The sequence below is a fragment of the Anolis sagrei genome, chromosome 2, assembly GCF_037176765.1.
Source record: "Anolis sagrei isolate rAnoSag1 chromosome 2, rAnoSag1.mat, whole genome shotgun sequence".
In the NCBI taxonomy this organism is placed as follows: Eukaryota; Metazoa; Chordata; class Lepidosauria; order Squamata; family Dactyloidae; genus Anolis; species Anolis sagrei.
This window is the reverse complement of record NC_090022.1, coordinates 86117943-86138283: the sequence shown is the minus strand read 5'-3', so window position 1 is coordinate 86138283 and position 20341 is coordinate 86117943. Positions and strand designations below refer to the sequence as shown.

Below are 20341 nucleotides of genomic sequence, written 5' to 3'. Positions count from 1 at the left end.
TAGTTTCAAATTCTAGAAAAGGTGGACCACGTATGCCCACTCCTGGACTTCTATCTTCCCATACTCTCAGAAGTCTACTTTAAAACAATACACACTTCTTCAGCACTAAGGCTTGTCTCCACACTAAATGTTTATGAACTGGTAGTCGTTATCTTTTTCCATTCTGGTTTCAGTTGGTAGGGGCAGCCCAACTAAGCAGGAAAAATTGGTCCCATACACAAGGATACAAGGTGTCCATCCCTGGCATAGAAGCACGTGGAGATGGATATTTCAGCCCCACTCCTGACCTTTCTGTGTTGATGTAGAGCAGTGGTTCTCAACCTGTGGGTCCCCATATGTTTTGGCCTTCAACTCCTCAACAGGCCTCTCAAATAGACATAAAGAATATTTTGATTTTGTGAAGGGGAGCATGTACCATCTTGGAAGAGGACTATACATTTGTGTTTTAACTCTTCTGAGTTTCCCCAGATTGTTTTAAATGAATGAAATGATCATCTCTCTTGATCTTTTGAACTTCTTAGTGAGATATGGGCATGCAAATGTGACTTGTGCACATGTCTGGTTTTGGATGAGGCACAGGGAATGAATAAGTAGTTTTGTGTACCATCCAGTGTCTTCCCAGCAGCTTTTTAGTCCTTCTGGATGGCTCTGGTTCCTGCTTTATCGGTGGTAAGAATGAGAAAGCAATTTAAATTATGAAAATGCAACTGCTTTGGTCTTAGTGGAGGGGATAAGGCTTATGGATAGAATCCTTGACACTAGAAACCAGACCAATCTTATCTTCCCTCTTTCTTACCTCCCCACAAGTATGCAATGAGATCTGACTTGAAAACAGCATGGGATGGCTGAGGGTGGGCAAAGGACACAGAGTTATGCTTTACTTGGTTGATGTTGGATCTCAGCATAGATATCGCAAGTGGCTTTCTCAGATCTCACTTTGAGAGATCCACTGAACCTTTGTAAATCCAGTTTTACAAGAGAAGCAGGAAAAAAAATACAAGACATTTCTAGCCTCTGCTGGTTCCTTTGTAACATTCGGGCTTCTGACCTTGAATTTGGATCATGATTTCTACAATGCTGTGACACCAATCCATTTGTCCAGTTAGAGGATTTTTTTAATTGAAATCTGTTACACAGTGAGCTCCCAGTAGTCTGATCAAACGTACCCATACATATGACATCACACATAATGTAATCCTTTTGGTCAAAAAGAATAATACAATGGTAATGAAGATGGTGCAATTAGAACCTAATGGCAAATAAAAGGAACCGAGCCCTCCTTTTGTCCAAGCACAATTGTTGATATATTACATCCTTCTGTACTTTGGGATCTACTTTTGTTGCAAAAAAAGACCAATAGTGAGCAGGATACAAAATTGAATCATGCCTTTAGATTTGCATTTATTGGAACTCATAGGATTGGGCAGTTAGAGTTCATGGGGTTTAATATGTGGCAACCAATCTGTGTTCTCATTTTTGAAGCAACTACATTAATGGGAGATGTTTAGAAAGGCTGGTTAGAGCAGAAATCAAACTATCAACATTTTGTAATAGAAGAAATGATATTTTATCTTGGGGGGGGGGGGGGGGAAGCAACAATGAACAGAAACAAAAAAAACTAGAGAGATTAAAGAAAATGGCAATACAAGTTTCTTTGGCTAATCAAATTTATTTTATTTTTCAAGACAGTTCAATGCACATTTACTTATAACTAAACAATTTTTACACTTTGGATGCTTAATACACAGTAGTTATAACTATTTAAATATGACCTGAGAACATCTCGAGTGGTGATAACTAGTTAACTCACTGAGCAAAATATGTGGTGCCCATCAATATGTCAGTGCAAATGCATTTTTAACATTCTAATTATATAGCCAGTTGGTTCTAAAAAGTTCCTGAGATTAGTCTTTCAATTACATAGGACTTCAATCAAAGGTGGATGTTTAATAAAGCTAGATAAGCTTACATAAAACCTAATATGCATCAATGACTTTTAAAACATTGTGAAAAGCATTACAATCTATAAAAAGCTGATTGATGCTAGTTTATTTTAAAAGTACACTGTGGGAAAATAACACTGCAAATATATACATCAAAACACTTCTCAAAGTAACGTGTTTCTATGGGCTGCACAATGGCTACACTGCTAGAATTTCAAAACCACTAAATTACTGTAGATTAAAGCCTATTATAGTCTGGCCTCCACATTCACTGGAGTTAAGGGCACAGAATCCCCATGAAAGTGAAAAACCATGAATAAAGAATCCAGAAAAAACACCTGTCTGAACATGTCTAGGTCCTCCTGGATGAATTTATGGTCCACTAGAAGCTGACAATGGAATCACACTGGAGGACCTAAGGATTCCTAGAGAGAACATTTTAATCAAATCTGGGAATAATCAAATCCACAAATGTAGAGGGCCAGCTGCAGATGTTCCATACCAAACTGCCCATTTATTCTGCTGTATATATACTTTGCATTGTTATTTTCTTATCGAACATTACTTATTTAAAATCAAATATCAGTAGTCTTAACAAAAAATTGCCTGAGGTTTTTTTTAGTCATCAAGGTTCCAGAAATGAGTTACATTGGAACAGCTTATCTCCAGATAGTACAGTGTAATAACTACAATTCAGCATAAAATGTCTAAAGCAGCTTACATATTAAAACAAAATACAGTAAGTTTATTGTTAAAAACTACAGAGCAACAAGGTATAAAAGGGAAAAGATGATAAAATCCAGCAGAGCAATTATGTCAAAATCGACCACTGTAGCATTCTAGGGAAACGGGAGAGGCATTTCCTGCTAATGAAGAGATACTAGATTTCATGTGATCAGTTTGCAGAATAAGTGTGCATGACAGTTGAGATATTCTGAAACAGCACATACAAACATTTCATACATTAATCCATTCTATCCTTGATAGGGGAGGACCTCTGATTGTAGGCTCAAGAAAGTTCTGGTTGTATGCAGTTCTTTCTGGTGGCACATGGTGCAGGCCTTGAAAAGAAATAGCCAGCCCAGAAATGGACCAGCAACTTGTGTAACCAAGCAACTGGCACAGTGTGCCTACAGTCTCAGAATCAGTCCCAATTGTTTACATGGGTTGAAAACAATCCCTTGGTTAACATGGTCAAGGCTGCATTAAAGTGGCTTTGACTTGCATTTCCCTGGATCAGCTCTATGTGGTGTTTGGCCACTACAGAGCTGATCTGTTGCCCTTCCATATTAAGTGGTGAGTGCAGATGTGACCATTTAAGACTGGTTCATTGGCTGCAATCAGTTCTTGAGCAGACAGTCCCTGATCATGCAATCCAAGGCAGCCTAGCCATCTGACTCACTCACACAATATGACTGTCTTCTCAAGAATTGATTGCAGCCAATGAACCAGTCTTAACTGCTGGAAGGCACTTAAATGCCATTTTAGCCTTCAGTGGCAGCGTGGGATTTGTGATTACTTTTACATTTAGTTCAGTAAGGGAAATACAATTCAACTGGAAAAAAACTGAGAAAACTACAGGACTCATCATTCTATCTGAGCAGAGCCAATTTATTATCCTAAAGGACAGATGGGCTACTTTGGCCACCCTAGATGTTTTGGTCTACAACTTTCAGCATTCTTCACTATGGTGGCTAAGACAGCTGGGAACCGATGCACAAAGACATTTAGTAGACTACAATTTTGCAACTTTACCCTAAAATCTAATGAAATATACACCTTTAGCTTAATTTCCAAATATCTCACAGTGGAAATAATAAATCATCATATAACAATGAGCCTGTATGAGTATTTCCAATCTCAGTTTTTGACTGGACAAGTTAAGATCAACAAGAAAAGTCAATATTGCAGACTACTACTCGAATATTCCCTATTTCTACAAAAGCTTATACTTCAGAGCCTAATCAGGCTAGGCTCTTTTTATAATGTGTCAGGAACGTCTCCGGTGAACTGGAGAGCCAATTCAAAAGCTGTAGCAAGCTCTGTTAGAACCAGTAGTGAAGACCAGCTTTTCTCATCTATATGGATAGATGGGATTGAGGCAGAACAAAAAATCCCAGTGCTGTGTTGAATGCCAGGTATAGGCAGTGTAATAATGTTTCATGCCAGACTTGTAATTCTTCTGAGTTTAACAGAATTATTTTTCCTTGTGCAGTCAAATTGTTTTAATCATAGCCTGTTGAAGTGGATCCTTGACCTATATGAGAAGTCAAGGGTAAAACTGATGGCAGTTGTAAGACTCAAAAGCAGATACTGTACCTCTTCGCTTGCTCACACTTTCATACACATATTCTATTTTCTTGCTCTCTTCTGTCATTCGCTTCCCTGATCTGCTGATCCAACTTTGAAGTCTAGTACAAAGCCAGGAAGAAAAGGATTTGTTGTCCCTCCCAACATAGTATTGGGATAGCAGGGGTGAGATGGGTGGCAAAAGGCAGCTGGTGTGTGTGTATTCTGCTACTTTGTTTTTGAAAGGGTGATTATTCCAGTTAAAATGAGGGATTTAATCCATCCCTTCCTCCCCAAAAGTCTGAACCGAAGTATTTCATGTCTATTCCTTACTCTCGGGGGGGGGGGGGGGGGGTACTGGAAATCAGTGATGTGTTAATGGCCATAGTGGTGTGCTTTGCTTAAGGTATCATCAACCGTCCTGGGACCAAATTTTGACCTGCAGATTTCTCCATAGGTTCACCAAGCCCGAAGATGCAAAACAAAAATAAATAAAAATGTGAAAAACAGAAGTGGGTCTACTTGTGGGTTTGATTTAGCAGGGTTATAGGAAAACAGGCTGCTGATCTGGTAGGGAAGGGAGCCCCGTATAGACATAGCAGAATAGGAAATGTCTTTTTTTCTTTTTCCCTTTTTTCAGGCATGGGGAGGCAACTTCAGGAAGACTCTGCACTATGTGCCACCCTGCTCTATGGTAAATCTCATTGACCTCAGTGGAATTTACATTTTAAACCTAAATACTCTATTCAAAAGTAGATTACAGATTAGTCCCAATTTATGCCTAACGAAAAATCACTCTTCATTTGGGTTGTTGTAGATTTTTTTGGGCTATATGGCCACGTTCTAGAGGCATTCTCTCCTGACGTTTCACCTGAATCTATGGCAAGCATCCTCAGAGGTAGTCACCTCACTACCTCTGAGGATGCTTGCCATAGATGCAGGCGAAACGTTAGGAGAGAATGCCTCTAGAACATGGCCATATAGCCTGAAAAAACCTACAACAACCCAGTGATTCCGGCCATGGAATCCTTCGACAATACACTTTTCCTTACTTCTTCTTCTTTAGCACAGTATGCAGTAGTTATCTTAAAGGAGGGGAAAACTTTATGATTCTTTCCTTATTTTTTAGAAGTTCCTTCTCTATGGATAATTAGAGCGTACCTTTGTTCTTGCAGAATTAGTCATACCTTTGGAAAGCCAGGATTCATCTAAGGCAGTGGTTCCCACAGTTTCGCCCTCAAAGTATTTGGGCCTCATCTCCCAGGAATCTCTGACCACCGGCCATGCTAACTTGGACTTCTGGGAATTGAAGTACAAAGCATCTGGAGAGCTAAAGGTGGAGAACTCCTGACCTATGGTGAATGAATTCCCTGATCTAGAGCTAAATTGGGTTGGGTCTATTGATTTTCATTTTAGCTGATTTTACCAATTATCACAGACAGACAAAATGGTTTAGGTAAAGACAATAAGGCTTTCAGAGCTGCCCTATAGGATGTGTATCACAGAAAGAAAAAAGTTTGAAATTCACAACTCCATTCTCAGTTTTAAAAATTATGGTTCCAGCTAACACTCCTGTGGATTATAGAGAATGATTCTGAATTGTATTATCGGTACATGGCAAGGCTACATTCTGTGGCTTAAATCACCTGATGCAAAATATTGCCAAAGGCATGAGTACATTATATCTGTATTTCAGTGGAAATTCAGTGAATATGAGGGCAAGGCTCATATCACCTTTAACAAAACTGGTAGTTGTTGCTGTTCAAAAGCAATTGTTCACTTTCTCCAGAGTCACAGGATTCTTCGCAGTAGCTGGAAGGCTCACATCCACTGTCTTCTTCTTCTTCTGCATTGCATGGTAAGTTTTTATAATCCTTTAAAGCAAGGAAAAGAAACCCCATGCCTTAGTTTCTAGAATGTATTACCATTGGGGTTAAAGTACCCTTACAAATGATTTTGAGGAAAATGCTGTAATTGGTTAGAATTACATCTCACCTTGCACAATTTACTAAGACCTTCCATGTATTCTCCTTAGTCCTGTTCAATATCTCTTAATTCTTAGCTCCACCCACTGCTGCAATACAGCCTCCAAGATTGCATTGGGATCTTGCAAGGGTGCATTTTTATACCCTATCTGTTTAATTTGTATCCTGAACATATCATATGTAAAGCAGGATTTGACTCAAGGAAGGAGGCATACAAATTAAGGGACATCAGCAATTTAAGATATGCAGATCACACCGTACTACTAGCAGAAAATAGCAAAGACATTGGTCATAATAATGAGAAAACATGACTTGTTAGAAAAGATAGCAATGTTTGGTAAGGTAGAAGGCAGTCAGAAAAGAGGAAGACTGCATTCCAGATGGATCAATTCAATCAAGAAAGCCACAGCTCTTGGTTTGCAAGACCAGAGTGGGACTGTTGAGGATAGGGTGACTTTGAGGTCCCTCATTCATAGGGGTGCCATAAGCAGAAGTCAACTTGGTAGCAGTTATCAAAGGCAAACTGTAATTTGTGTAGTCATAATACACCTTGAGTGAAGACTTTTAAATTCCTAACAATAACAAGGGATAATGAAGAGCACATTATCTTCTTTCACCCATGACATTTCTGGTGATGCAAAAAGGTGGAAGGGTGTGTATGTGAAAGAGACAGATAGAGAGAATGAAACTTCTAAGGGAACAAATTTCCCAAGAATGGATGATCTGCTTTTTGCCTTTCTATTAGTGATGTAAAGTATCTCACCTGTGGGTTGCTGTGAGTTTTTTGGGCTGTATGATCATGTTCCAGTAGCATTCTTTGACATTTCGCCTGCATCAGTGGCTGGCATCTTCAGAGGTTCTGTTGGCAGTGAGGCAAATGGAGTGTATATTCTGTGGAATGTCCACAGGACACACACTCCACTTGCCTCACTGCCAACAGAACCTCTGAAGATGCCAGCCACAGGTGCAGGTGAAACCTCAAGAGAGAATGCTACTGGAACATGACCATACAGCCAAAAAAACTCACAGTAACCCACTGATTCTGGGCATTAAAGCCTTCAACAATATATCTCACCTGTTCCTTCATGGCTTCCAACTGCTTCTGGAGGAAAGTGCAGATCTGATTGAAGGTAGGCCGGCGAGTGGGCTCCAGGTTCCAGCACACTGTCATGATTTTGTACCTGAAGAAGAGGAGGAACAAAAGACTGTATATCAGCAGTTACATAGTGAGATGCTTTGGTCTGCTCACTATTCGCATCTTACCACCTGTGTCTTATCCTCAGAATCATGATCCTCTCTTCCGAGTGAAGCACCAGGGACTAGCATCAAATGAGCAGCCCCACACATTATGGTCCCATCATTTTGAGAGATTCCCCCACTGCACTAAATTCATTTATAAGTTATGGCTAATTTAAATAAATCACGTTTCACTAGTGATAACTAGATCTTGAGATGCAGAGATTTCTACATGTTTTCTGCACAATATAACTCAGCAAAATGTGACAGTACTGGACAGGTTAAATTCAGGATGGTCCATTCTAAGAAATGACTTAGGACTTCTTCACACATGCCACCAGAACAATCCAGTATCTCCATGGATTGTGGTAATGTTGGCAGCACCCACCTAGGGTGTGTTGGAACCTGTTGCCCCACACCCCGCACTGTCCCGACTTCCCCCCACCTCATCAACCTAATGGAAAAATGGGGAGCTACCTGTTGATTGCCACTGGAAATTCTTCGGTGGTGGCAGGGTTTTGTGGCAGTTTAGCCATGGAGCTGCCCCAGAAGTACTTATCTGGGGTGTGATGGGAGCCATCAGACTTTGTGCAGAACTAAGAAACATCTGCTGCCATCACCAAAATCATGCCCGTGTGAAGAGGTCCTCATTGGTTGGAATTAAAGGTTTACTAAATCACTTCTACCATTCTACCAGGAAAGTGGCTGTCATACAAATGCAAGTATATTTTAAGAATCTCAGAATGAATACTGATAACAGTTTGGTTGCTTATGGACATCCCTGTAAAACTAGAGAAGCAAGATTAAACACACTGAGACATCTCAAGGCACTTCTGATACAACTGCCTCCTTTTCCTTTAATGCGGTAGGGAGAGAGGTGTCACCAGGTTTGGTTACTTACATATCATCTGGAGCAAAATCTGGCCTTCCCATGTGGTATCCCTGCTTGACCAGGCTATAAAACTTGCTGTTCACCTTCATGCCAGGATAGGGGCTTCTTCCTGCAGTCAAAATAAGAAATAGAAAGAGTTTGTGAAAGGGTAAAAAGACAGGGCACTGTTTTTCTTCTAGTGTGGATTTCCTACAGTTAATTCTATCCTCAGTGGGGAGCAAATTTTGCATACCCCACAGACAACAAGGATTTGGAGTTCGCATACTGGGTTTCCAAAGATAATCACAGTGTAAGGGCTTCTGACAGAGTTGTATTACTGATGAACTGTACATTTGCCATGGCTTGCTTACTAGTATAAATATGGGCTTCCTGATACATTCCTAAGATGAAACCCTCACAAAAAATCATGTAGCAGTGAGATTCTTCACACTTTGCCCACACTTCACATTTCTCTGAAATAATTATACAGCACAGAAATACAAATGATGCCTTTGTGCCAAAATATGTTGTGATTCTTTGGTAAGGAAAAACATTTTTTTTGTGTAGGAAATACTATTTCTTGCATAGGAAAAACGTTTGCATAAAAGTCTTTTGAACAGAAAAGCTGTGTGTATTTCTTTGCAACATTGTTTTCAAAGGGCACAGTGCAAAATGAGATATCTTTCAAGAACAGTATAGGATTCTTCATTTTCTAAAAAGGCAAGGAGGATCTGCTTGTTTTGATATGAAAACATAAAGAATGTGAAGATTTATGTCCATAAACTATATCAACTGAGAACTGAAATGTCGGTAGTGGCTTTTGGTAGGTTGCTCTCTAAACTGACTTAAACTCTGGTATGTACCTGATTTTTCTTTTTCTGCATACACACTACACCCATCTTCCTTACCTTTTAAATAGTGTTACATGATTTTTCTCCACAAACCTAATTTTGGTCTCCCAACCAAATTTTCTCTCAAACCAAGGCCTTCCCAGTAGAAAAAAATAGAGATGGATAGACAAATAGATGTTTTCTTACCTAAGGAGAATATTTCCCAGAGAAGAATACCATAAGACCACACATCACTCTGAACTGTGTAAACACACTCAAAGATGCTCTCTGGGGCCATCCACTTCACTGGCAAGCGAGCCTGGAATGTCAAAATCTTTAATGAGCTAGGAAACAACTGAAATTAGTCAACAGTGTGTTCTGGAGCTTCTATAAATATTGCTTTGTGTGTTTCAGCTAGTTTCTCCTCAGTAGTTAAATCAGATCCCCAAGTCAGATTTAATTTCACTCACTCTGTTGTGAGTGGGGAAATTGTATAGCTTGGTGCTAGAAGACCTATGTTACATGCAAAAGATCCCACATTCAATCCCAGCAATGAGACACTTGGCACTTTGGAGAGTCGCTGCTGTCAGTCAATGTAAACTAGTTTCCCACGTCTGTACCTTACAGTCAGGCCCGTAGCCAGGATTTCGTTTCGGGGGGGGCTAAAAAATTTTCAGGGGGGGTTTTGGGGGGGGCTGAGTTTCGGGGGGGGGGCTGAGTCTGAGTGAAAGAGGGTCTAGCCTAGCAAACCTTTTGTATCATTACCCCAATACCCCCATACATATGGGATATATTGAGAATGGTGATCAAATCATGATATTAATAAACATAACAGTTTAAATAATGCACCAGTAAGGCCTTTTCGCGAACCACCATGAGAATTTCGGGGGGGGGGGGGGCTGAAGCCCCCCGAGCCCCCCCCCTGGCTACATGCCTGCTTACAGTCAACAGGAGGTTACTAAGTGCCAGTGCAGAAAATATTCAATTAGATGGAAAAATAATTTTACTTGGTGTAGAACATTTTTTGTGTATCCAATATGTGCATCCAAGCAGTTACTTACATTGCCTTTTACAACATAGTTTGCATCATTCATTATATCTCTAGCCAGGCCGAAGTCACAGATTTTGGCCACTCGTCCATCAGCCACAAGCACATTTCTAGCAGCCAGGTCACGATGGATGCACTGGATTAAAGGGAGAGCAAAATAAATGGTACAGTACTCTTTTTTCTAACTTTTGTTTCATAATCAGGACCACAAAGATATGAACAAGTTTGACCAGAGGGATGTCAGTGTTTATTAGACAGAGGAGGGGCAAAAGAGATTTTTCAGAAAGCAGTGCATATGAGTCTACTCAGGCAGAATGGTGAAGTGGTTTGAGTGTTAGACCAGGACCTCAAGAGAGCAGGATTCAAATCCCTGATCAAACATGAAACTTTGCTAGGTAATCCAGGCCAAGTTACACTCTCACAGCCTTGGAGGAAGGCAACAAAAACACTTCTCTGAACAAATTCTGCTAAGACATGGGGGTTTCAAAAGTTATAAATGACTTGTAAAAGTCTTCATACAATACAGTGATGAATAGTTGTTACAATGTGATGTCGAAGGCTTTTATGGCCGGAATCACTGGGTTGCTGTAGGTTTTTCGGTTTACAGCAACCCAATAGTTATCTTATTAACTATGTGTGTGTATTAATAACAGTGATTAATGAAGAGAGCTTAATACATAAATTATCAAAAGGTGTCAAGATCTGCCTTCTTTAGTTACCAAAACAAAAAATAAAGAGTGAGCTGCATTTGAAATGGCAGTGTAGAACATGTTATTATTTCTTAAGAAGGCAGAAGTGGAAATATTTAACTACCTGCTGTTTATTTATTGTTATGATTGTTAATCACTTTAATAAATATATAATTTTAATGATGAACTGCATCTTTCTGGGACCCAAGCAAATTTAGCAGAAATGTCCATTGTTTATTTTTTTAATAATATGGCTGTCTAGCTAGCAGCTGTACCTCTCTTCTGGGGTGGAAGGGTAGTTGCGAGATACACTCAAATGAAATCCTTTAATTACTCTTTGAATTATATTTATGACATGGTGGGGCCAGAACTGCTAACTGCCGCTTTCAGTTCCTAATTCTGGATGGGATCAGAAGCATCAATATTACACAGCACTAATAAATCTATAGCCTCTGTGCTCCTCCTTCCTTCAGCTTAAACAACAAAACACATGTGCATGATGCAGCTAGAAAGAGAAACGTCAGGAGAAATGCCTCTAGAACAAGGCCCTATAGCCTGAAAAAACCCACAAGAACCTAGTGATTCCAGCCATGAAAGCCTTCGACAATACATTGATCCAGCAAATGTATAAACTGTAGCACTCATGGAAAAGGGACAAACGATGAGACAGTGCATGTGATGGGGAAGCATACTATGCTACAAGTTTCTTTAGTTTGGTAACTTTCATCACCCTGAAAGCTATAGGCACTAAAACTTTAAGATTAGGGAATGAGTCCCCTCTCGGGGGTGAGAAGGACAGGATACAAATATGCGAAAATATATGTGAATATTGACCAAGTTGAAGGATTAATATTTTAACTTGGTACTTTAGATGTTTAGATATTCTGGCAGCCTGCACATGTGCTGAGTTTGAACTGGAATGTTTAGGCAGAATAGTTTCCTGTGCAGTAAGGAAAAAAATATACCTTAGTTCCTCCATAGTGGCCTGAACTCTACCTATCACAGCTTCAGTGCCTTTTAGTGCCAACTGGTTTTGGAACTGTTTTTTTTTAAAGTCATGTTGTTATAGGGTGGAGATAGATACTCACGTTTTTGGATGCAAGAAAGGCCATTCCCTGAGCCACCTGATTGGAAAACTGCAACAGGTCATGCAGGCTAAGAGGCTGTCCGTCTGTAGTTTCTTCTTCGGATACTGTGGAGATGTAAGTCAGACAAAGGATAGCATCAATGTTCATGAAATGGGTGAGATTATGTGATCAACTTCTGTAATATGATATGCATACACAAACACATACATATAGAATATAATGATGAACTGAATTGAGGTAACCTTAGGCAAAATTATGTAAAGGAAACTAAGGAATTATGATGAATGTAAAACTGCTGAAGCCCACTTTTTGTTTTTGTTTTTGCTCAGCTGGCATTGAAAGGAAGAGAAAGTACAATAGGGAGTGGATTTGGATAAAGAGCTGGAAGACTTGGACACTGGCCATTATCACCGCAAATTGCCAACACTACACTGTCTCAGGAGCTGCAAACTCCATCCAAAGAATCTTTAAACATTTTTGTTCTTGGGAGGAAAAAACTGGTCTAACTGTTCAACTTGGACTGGAGAATTGTGCATTCATATCCCTCACCAACCACAAAGCATTCTGAAAAAATGTGAAACTCATTACAATCCCTCAGCATAGTTTTGCATAGGATTTGAAGACACATACAGACTCACATATGCTACACTGAGTTCTGTTTAAGGCAGGAGAGATATTAAACAGTTATCATAACAGAAAAGTAGCAATAGTTCTAAACAGGAAAAAATGTGTTTTCTCATTCCTGAGGTATCCATATTGCCTTTGGAAGTAACCCTTTTACCTTTCACTTGCACAGAACCTGATGCGGTCATTGATCTCATCTCCAAATAACTGTCTACAGATTGGCTCCCAAATCCACTGTCACTGAACAAGAGAAAAAAAAAAAGAAGGAAAATGTATTCACAATTACACCATGCCCCTAAGATGCTCAAGAATATCCTTTGAAAAATTACAGGCATTTGATTAATACAGTAAATTAATATTGATATAAACTTCCAATCATCATCTTTGCTTTAGGAAGGAAGGAGTGGGGAAAGAGTGTCCCATGAGCCTTATGTGACCCTCAGAACTTCTTCTGATACCTGCGTACCACCATTTTTTGTATTAATTTTGAAAAGATCCCTGTGCCCTCTAGGACACTGTTTCTTAAACTGTGGGTCCTGACCCCAAATGGGGTTCCCTTAGCTCAATGCTGGTGTTGTAAAAAATTTGGCAACAGTGAAAAATTTCTGAACCCCATTCATTTACACAAACCTGCTGGCAACAACATGAAGCGTTTACAGTCGACTCTGTAGAAAATTCTTCAGTTGTACCCCACAAAAAGGAAAATCAGCCTATTTAACAAACCTTGCAAATGTTTATTTATTTTCAGCATTTTTTAAAAAATTTATACCTATTTTATAGACTTATATACCTGGGGTCATGCAAAAAAAAAATGCAGGCAAAAGGGGTTGCAAGTGGAAAAGGTTTAATAAGTCGTGCTTATTGTGTTATCCTTTCCTGGGATATTTTAGATGTAGGGAGGATGCCCCCCACAAATAAAGAACAAGAAGTATTTGGGTGCCTTCTGGTTTTGAAAGTCCTCCCCAGCCTAAACTACGCTGGGGTGAAAATATGGTAAAAGAGTACTGTCACATGCTATTGAGGATCCCTTTAAAGTCAAAACCAAAAACCCAAGGGTAGAGGTGTGATACTGGGGCAGCATGTATAGCCCACAACCCTTTGTAAGTTGCCTCTGTCTGCTTTAGATCCATGACTGAACATGTGAATCCATCCAGTCAACAACTAATTCCACTTAATCCTACCAATAAATTGGTCAACTATAGGGGGGTCATTTCAGCTTACATGCTTTCTTGGTATTCATTAACAGATGACAGAATGAGAAGGGGTACTTGAGTTCAATTTAGCCAAGACTGAAAAGGACTGAAAAGGACTAAGGCTGGGCCAAGACTGAAAAGGACTAAGGCTGGGCACTCCAGCACCAGCCTTAGAGAGCACAAGCATCAGTCTCATTGTCTGATACACACAAGCCCTCTCCCGCTTGACCTGATTCCTGGTATGCTTCCAAAAGATACCCTATGGTCTCTCTAGAAGACATTATGGGAGAAAGGTTCTGGAGAATGCAGGAATCAATCCGCTCAATCTCTTGATCAAGCATTTGGCTGGTTTATTTCATGTCATGAAGCCATAGGTCAGAATGAACCATATTTATTGCTTTTCTCACCCCGAGCAGTTTAGGACTCAATTCCATGTTGGCTGATTCCTAAAATAGAGAGTCCAAAGGTATACCTCCTAAAGATGAAAATATCAATCCCTCCACTTCTCATATGCATAGAGATACATGCTGCCTATCTCCATATATGAAAAAATGAGTTGATGGCTTGGTGTATGTGAAGAATTAAGTAATGAACACAATCCTTAAACAGTGCTAAAATGGGAACATCAATTTAAATTACTTCTATTTTATATCCTTCTAATAGCCAATAGGTGACTTCTGTTATTACCTTTGGAGGTATTTCTTCCCGATGTAGACATTTTTATAGTCAGTTGCTGTACTATCAAGGGAAGTCTCTACTGTTAAATCCTGGATTATGAGACACTCTGCTTTCTTCCGCAGGAAATTCAGCAAGTCCCCATAAGGGCAATACTCGGTAATCACAAGGACAGGGACTAGAAAATAGAAAATAAACATTACCAGAAAATGTACTCAATTTCTGTTATTAAATGATCATTTGTTCTAATCAATCTGAAATGTCTATCTGATGATGGACTCTTGAGTGTTTGAAGGACAAGCTATGGTAGTATGTTCTGCACATATTATTTTGCTCCAGGTATTGTTTTCAGTGAAGATTCAAGAGTCCAAATTTGAAGAAATGATGGAGAATGACTGCAATTATTTGTCCCCCACCCCTTCTCGTTTTTTCTTTCTGCAAGTGGAAAACAGCACAAATGGACAAATAGTTTTGCTAGCTAGCTAGGAGAGAGACAGAAAGGGTAAGTGCCAAGTGGAATGACCCTCTGTTATTCCTCGGGACTTTTATCTTGCCACAACTGCTCAGGGCACAGGAATTATAGCACAAGGGGGAGTAGAAGCCTTACTAGCATTAAATGTAAAGCCTGTTTATCAAAGATGCATACACAATAGAATAATGTGATGCAGTTCCTGCTGAACTGAACCATTTCAGATTGTGCTGGAGCTGGGACTGAATGCCCTTTCTTATAAAATGGCTCTCTGCAGAAAACATGTTATGCAGACATTACAGAATGCTACCATTATTGGAACAAGGTTAGAAGAGAAGACTTCTTACTGACATGAAGTCCTGCACTCTGTAGTTTGGCCAGCAGCACCGAGGGACCCCTCTGGCTAAGAATTGTAAATGTCCCTCCTTAAATCTCAAATCCCAGGACTCCACAGGATGGAACCATGGCAGTTAAACTGGAATAACAGAAGTATAATTGTGCAGTGTGGAAATGCCCAAGGGCTGTCCTATAATAAGTAGTATTCAAGATAAACAAATTATACCTTTCTTTAATGTTTATAGAATACATATTGCATTATTATGCCATCTGAAATAAAGTCTTGCTCTGCTTATCTTAATACGACTTTATTTCATGTGGCATAATCAGAGAGTGCTGTGATCTTGCAGTTGAGAATAAGAGTTGTCATGCTTTGGGGAAGATGGCTGTGAAACATATAAATTGCACCAAAAAGAAACAACGTTCTGTCATATGCTTTCTGTGGGCAGAAGGTGTGCTGAGAGCAGAAATTAATCTCTGCATGTGTGCTCAGTATAAAGTTCTCTCTCACAGTCATCTATGAGTGGACTGAAATGTTTGAAAATGGCTGTACTAGAGTGATAGATGCAGAGTGCTCTGAATATCTAGCTACAGGCACAAACATAAGGAATAAAAAAAAGAACTCTGCAACTGATTCGCATATGCGGCTATATGCCATTTTTGATGATGGCATTAAAAAGTTGGTATGATGCTGGGAAAAATGCATCACAAGGAAAGATGGTTATGTAGAAAAGTAATGTATTTCATTTTAAAGAACCTTTGTAGAACAACTTATTCAACATGGACATTTAAAAATGTCATACTCTCATGCCAATTGGTCAAAACAACTTGTGAAGTTAGTAGCCAGAAACCTGTAGAAATTTAAAATTCAGATTGAAGATATTTATTGCTTTTTCCTAACCTGGTCCAGTTCAAGTACTCACTACCATAGAGTGGAGCTGTTTGCTTGGTGCTAACAGCTGGAACCCAACTCAACTATTCCTGATGCTTGATTTTTTTTTAATTGTGGAAATTATTTCAAATGCTATTTTATGTCAAAGGAACTGAAAGAAATATTCTCCTAACTATAGGAAGAATGACCTCACAAGGTTCTGCACATTTTGTAGTTTAGCTATTACGGTTGATGCCAAATAGTACACAAGGAAACAGAAACAATGGGGGGGGGGGGAGACAAAATTATTCCAGTTGCACAGTACAATAGGTGAGGATAACTTGTCTTTTTTGGTCAAAGATCTACTTCATCCCACACCACTGAAATATTCAGATCTTCTTAACTCAAGTTTGTGATCATTTGAAATATCTTTCATGCTATAATTTCCTGAGGCCTGTACAACTTCATAGGGTCTTTATAGCCAGCTGATAGTTCAACATTGTCAATGGGAAAACAATTAATTTGTTTGTGCCCATGATCAGCTTGACGTCAGAATCTATGACTCATTTGTTATGGTAAGAAACTTTCCAATAAAAACAAAACAGGAGAAACAGCATGGAAGTCATGAGTTTAGTGGCTGCCATAGCACTTTGTTACCTCCATGGGTGCATGCGCCCAGCAGGTTCACGATGTTCTCATGGTGACCTAAGTGACTCATGATCTTCAGTTCTGACATGAGGGCTTCCTGTTCATCAGTATGTGCTGTTGCTGAAACCAGAAAAGAGAATGTGATTCATAAGATAGATTAAATGGAAAAGCTGCTGGTGAGCCCAAGATCTGGTCTGAATAATGGAATGAATCAATTTGCCTTCTTGTAGCATTAAGGGTTGCACAGAAGAGGATTATTGGGGGTTTTAAAGAGTTGAAGCTTCTCCTGTTACCATAATCGGAAATGTTGCATCCAATAATACTTTAAGTCAAATTTTAAAGAAATGGAAGCTCAATGTCTCAGAAAGATGCAGTCTTAAAGAAGGATAGGATTGATTCTGCTTCATTAAGCATTTTTCTTCTGATCACTTGAGCAATGCTGTAAGCAGTTGATCTCGACTTCCAGCAGTCATTAGTTGGCAGACTGTTAATGGCATATAGAGTTGTTAATTAACCTTACACCTGCATGTGTCTATTTTTGGTTGCTGCAGAGATTCCCCTCTTCTTCTGAATGACCAATGCTCCTCTTACAGACCTACTACAACAATTATGTGACATTCTCAACCCTTGGTGTTGCACATCCATAGGGTAGTCCAATCCATGCTTGGGATTGTATAAGAGAAAAGTGACAGTATAATAATAATAATAATAATAATAATAATAATAATAATAATAATAGCTTTTGAAAATCCTATAAATGTTGTATGCCTAATGCCTAATGTATTTTTCTTTCACCTCCCCCTGTCCATAGAAGTCTTTTCATACATCCTAGCACTTACATTTCAGCATTTTCACAGCTACCTTCAGGGCAGAATCTTCCTTCCCCAACCCGAAAGCTGTGGCTTCCATGACTTTCCCAAAAGCTCCAGCTCCTAGGATTTTTCCTGTGAAAACAAATATAGAGCTTTGAATTTAGAGGAAGATGTTTACCATTTATTTAGTGATACACAGGAGGAGGAATGTTTTCACTTCTTCTAGCCTGAAATCAACAGTTGGATTTTATTTCATGCCAATTTGCTGATCTTTTTAAAAGTAGGATCAGCAAATTGACTTGAAATAAAATCCAGCTGTTGATTGTGCAGTCCTACACTAAAGCAAGAGGGTAATTTGACTTCAGTAGTTTGAACTGTCAACAAATATGGAAGGAGATAATTAAATTGCTTCTCAGACAACTGAAAGAAGTAGAAATTGGAGTGCATCTAATGGAATCCACGGACGAAACTGGAGCCACAGTTGTTAGTTAAAAAGAAAAGGCCTGATAACATTCCAAATTTTGTGTATTCTTATAGCCTTCTCTGGGGCTATTTAGAATCAAAGTTCAAACATTTCTGGACCAAGAACTCTCAAACCATGTAGGGGACAAATGAAAACCACTTTCTCACCAAACTGCAAGTTGTTTCTGGGAAACTCCCATTTCTCATCATATGGAAGTTGTGTAGGATCTATAAAGGTGTAGTTGTTTCCTTCACAGGCCTCAATTATCTTCCAACGGACTTGGTACTTTGGTTTCTACAAGAGAAAAGCAATATTCATTTTTTCCTCCTTCCATAGTACTGCAAAGTTAACTGTTGCAGTTCTACCCACTCTATATTAATTTAAGGCTCAAGTCCGAGACATTTTTACTGTAAGTCTTACTGAATTTAATGAATCTTGCCTCCAAAAACCATGCATAGGATTGGGCTGTTAAATCCCCAAGAGCACACTTCATAAATGTGAGCAACAGTATAAATCCCAATCCAGATTTAGGTTTGTGGTGGTGCATTGAAGCCTTCATGCTGAATTCAACCCCATAACAAGTTGATTAAAGACACCATTATAATGTCTAGCTATAGACTTTATAAAAAGGTTTGTCATCAAAGAAGGAACAATTCATCACCTCCAGAAATGGAAAAAACATTGGTTTGTGTAAATTACACATGCTAATGTATAACAGACATTAAGAAACAAGTGAGGAAAGGACACCTGTGACCATGAGACCTGTGTACCTGCTGGGTTTGCTGTCCAGGTGCTGATGGGAAACTTCAAGACTCTTGCTCTCCCTTTCCTCTTATAGTACCATACTTTAGCTTTAAACTGAGTTTAAATAGTCCTTCAGACAAAGGACCATCTATTTTAAAGCAAAAAAGATATTCAGGGCTAGAAATGTTGGCCATGAAAAATCCAAAATCGATCCAGATATTGCTGTTTATAAATTTGGATTTTATTATATTTTGCTGTACATCCAACACAACTACCCCTGAAAACATTTTTCCTAGATTTCAAGATATGAAATTTATCTGCAATGGGAATTCTCAACAAGAGGGAACTAAAGGACGAAGCTCTAACTCTTTGAGGTTTTCTACCTCTAACAAAGGTAAAGCTGCCTTGAGTTGCCTCTGGGCTGAGAAAGGCAGCATAGAAATGCAGTAAATAAATGAATGAATAAATAAAACTCTTTCATTGGAGTACAATTTGGGACCACAATGTGACAAGTTTTATTTATAAAACCATTTTTACAGAGACTCCTTAAGAAATTCAGTGTTTTCTATTAAGCAAGGAGCAATTAGCTTCATATAGAACAGGAGCAGCTAAATTTCAGGAGAAGTAACTTTTCTGTTGTGAATGGAGAAGCTATTTTATTTCCTGTTTTTATTGCTCTTTGTCTTAAATTCCTCACAAGGGCAATAAGAGGAGCAGCTTCTGCCATTTTAAATGACAACATCTCAGACATAATGCAGACCTGTGATTCTAACATCATCACAATTTTGCTCCTGCATGATTTTAAACATTGTTGCTGATTTTGTGATGTTTTCTGATGTTTTAGCTACAACATTGTGGTCTGGTATGGGAGGAGGTCAATAGTATAACACCATGAGATACCACACTGGGTGACACCAATCCCTGTGATGCCACTAGGAGGGTCTTTCAAAACATAGAGCTTGAGGCAGGATGAGATGGATTCAAAGAGAATTACACAGGCAGTTGAAATAAGGGAGGCACAACAATTGTACACATGTGGAACAGAAGGAGAGTTTCGGACTGTTTTTCTCAGCTTCTGGGGCTCTTTTCTGATTACTTTCTGATGAATGTGGGATGGGAAATGCTATGACTCTTCCAGATGTTGCTAGATTGAAATTTCCATCCGTTCTCATTGGCTATGCTGGCCAGCTGGGAGCTATAGTAAAACAGATTCCTTGGAGGCCTGTAAATTTCCCAGCCCAACTCTAGGGAATACACATGAATCTGACCTGTTTATATTTGTAGAATAATACCATGATACACAGGAGGAGGAAAGCCATTACGCCTGCCCAGGCTATGATAGCTGGTTTAGAGAGAATAGCAATGGTTGTAGTATTGACTGGAAAAACAAAAAGCAGAAGAAAATATCATTTGCAAGTATACCAGTAATTCAGGTTGCCTAGTCTAATTCTAGTAAAATTACCCATGACTATAGAAATCTGTTTGCATTAAGTTCAGTAGTGCCTTTACACATCAAACTGGCTTTTT

At 39.1% G+C, this 20341-nt stretch overlaps 1 protein-coding gene across 6 annotated transcripts in view; it reads right to left on the bottom strand.

The window, feature by feature from the left end:
• Window positions 1–5134: 5134 nt before the first annotated feature.
• The window catches only part of CSF1R (colony stimulating factor 1 receptor), a 59606-nt gene continuing 44399 nt past the window's right edge, over window positions 5135–20341 (bottom strand). For 5 of the 6 annotated variants that reach the window (XM_060765430.2, XM_067463672.1, XM_060765432.2 and 2 more), the window contains 12 exons: window positions 20083–20192; window positions 18238–18364; window positions 17635–17739; window positions 16805–16915; window positions 14484–14649; window positions 12761–12843; window positions 11980–12083; window positions 10216–10338; window positions 9362–9473; window positions 8355–8454; window positions 7293–7398; window positions 5135–6106 (listed from right to left, as the gene is read on the bottom strand). In XM_060765430.2, the coding sequence (XP_060621413.2) occupies window positions 5969–6106; window positions 7293–7398; window positions 8355–8454; window positions 9362–9473; window positions 10216–10338; window positions 11980–12083; window positions 12761–12843; window positions 14484–14649; window positions 16805–16915; window positions 17635–17739; window positions 18238–18364; window positions 20083–20192 (1385 nt within the window). In that variant the 3' untranslated portion in view covers window positions 5135–5968. The remainder of the gene's footprint in view (window positions 6107–7292; window positions 7399–8354; window positions 8455–9361; window positions 9474–10215; window positions 10339–11979; window positions 12084–12760; window positions 12844–14483; window positions 14650–16804; window positions 16916–17634; window positions 17740–18237; window positions 18365–20082; window positions 20193–20341) is intronic. The other variant, XM_060765435.2, reaches the window with a different exon arrangement.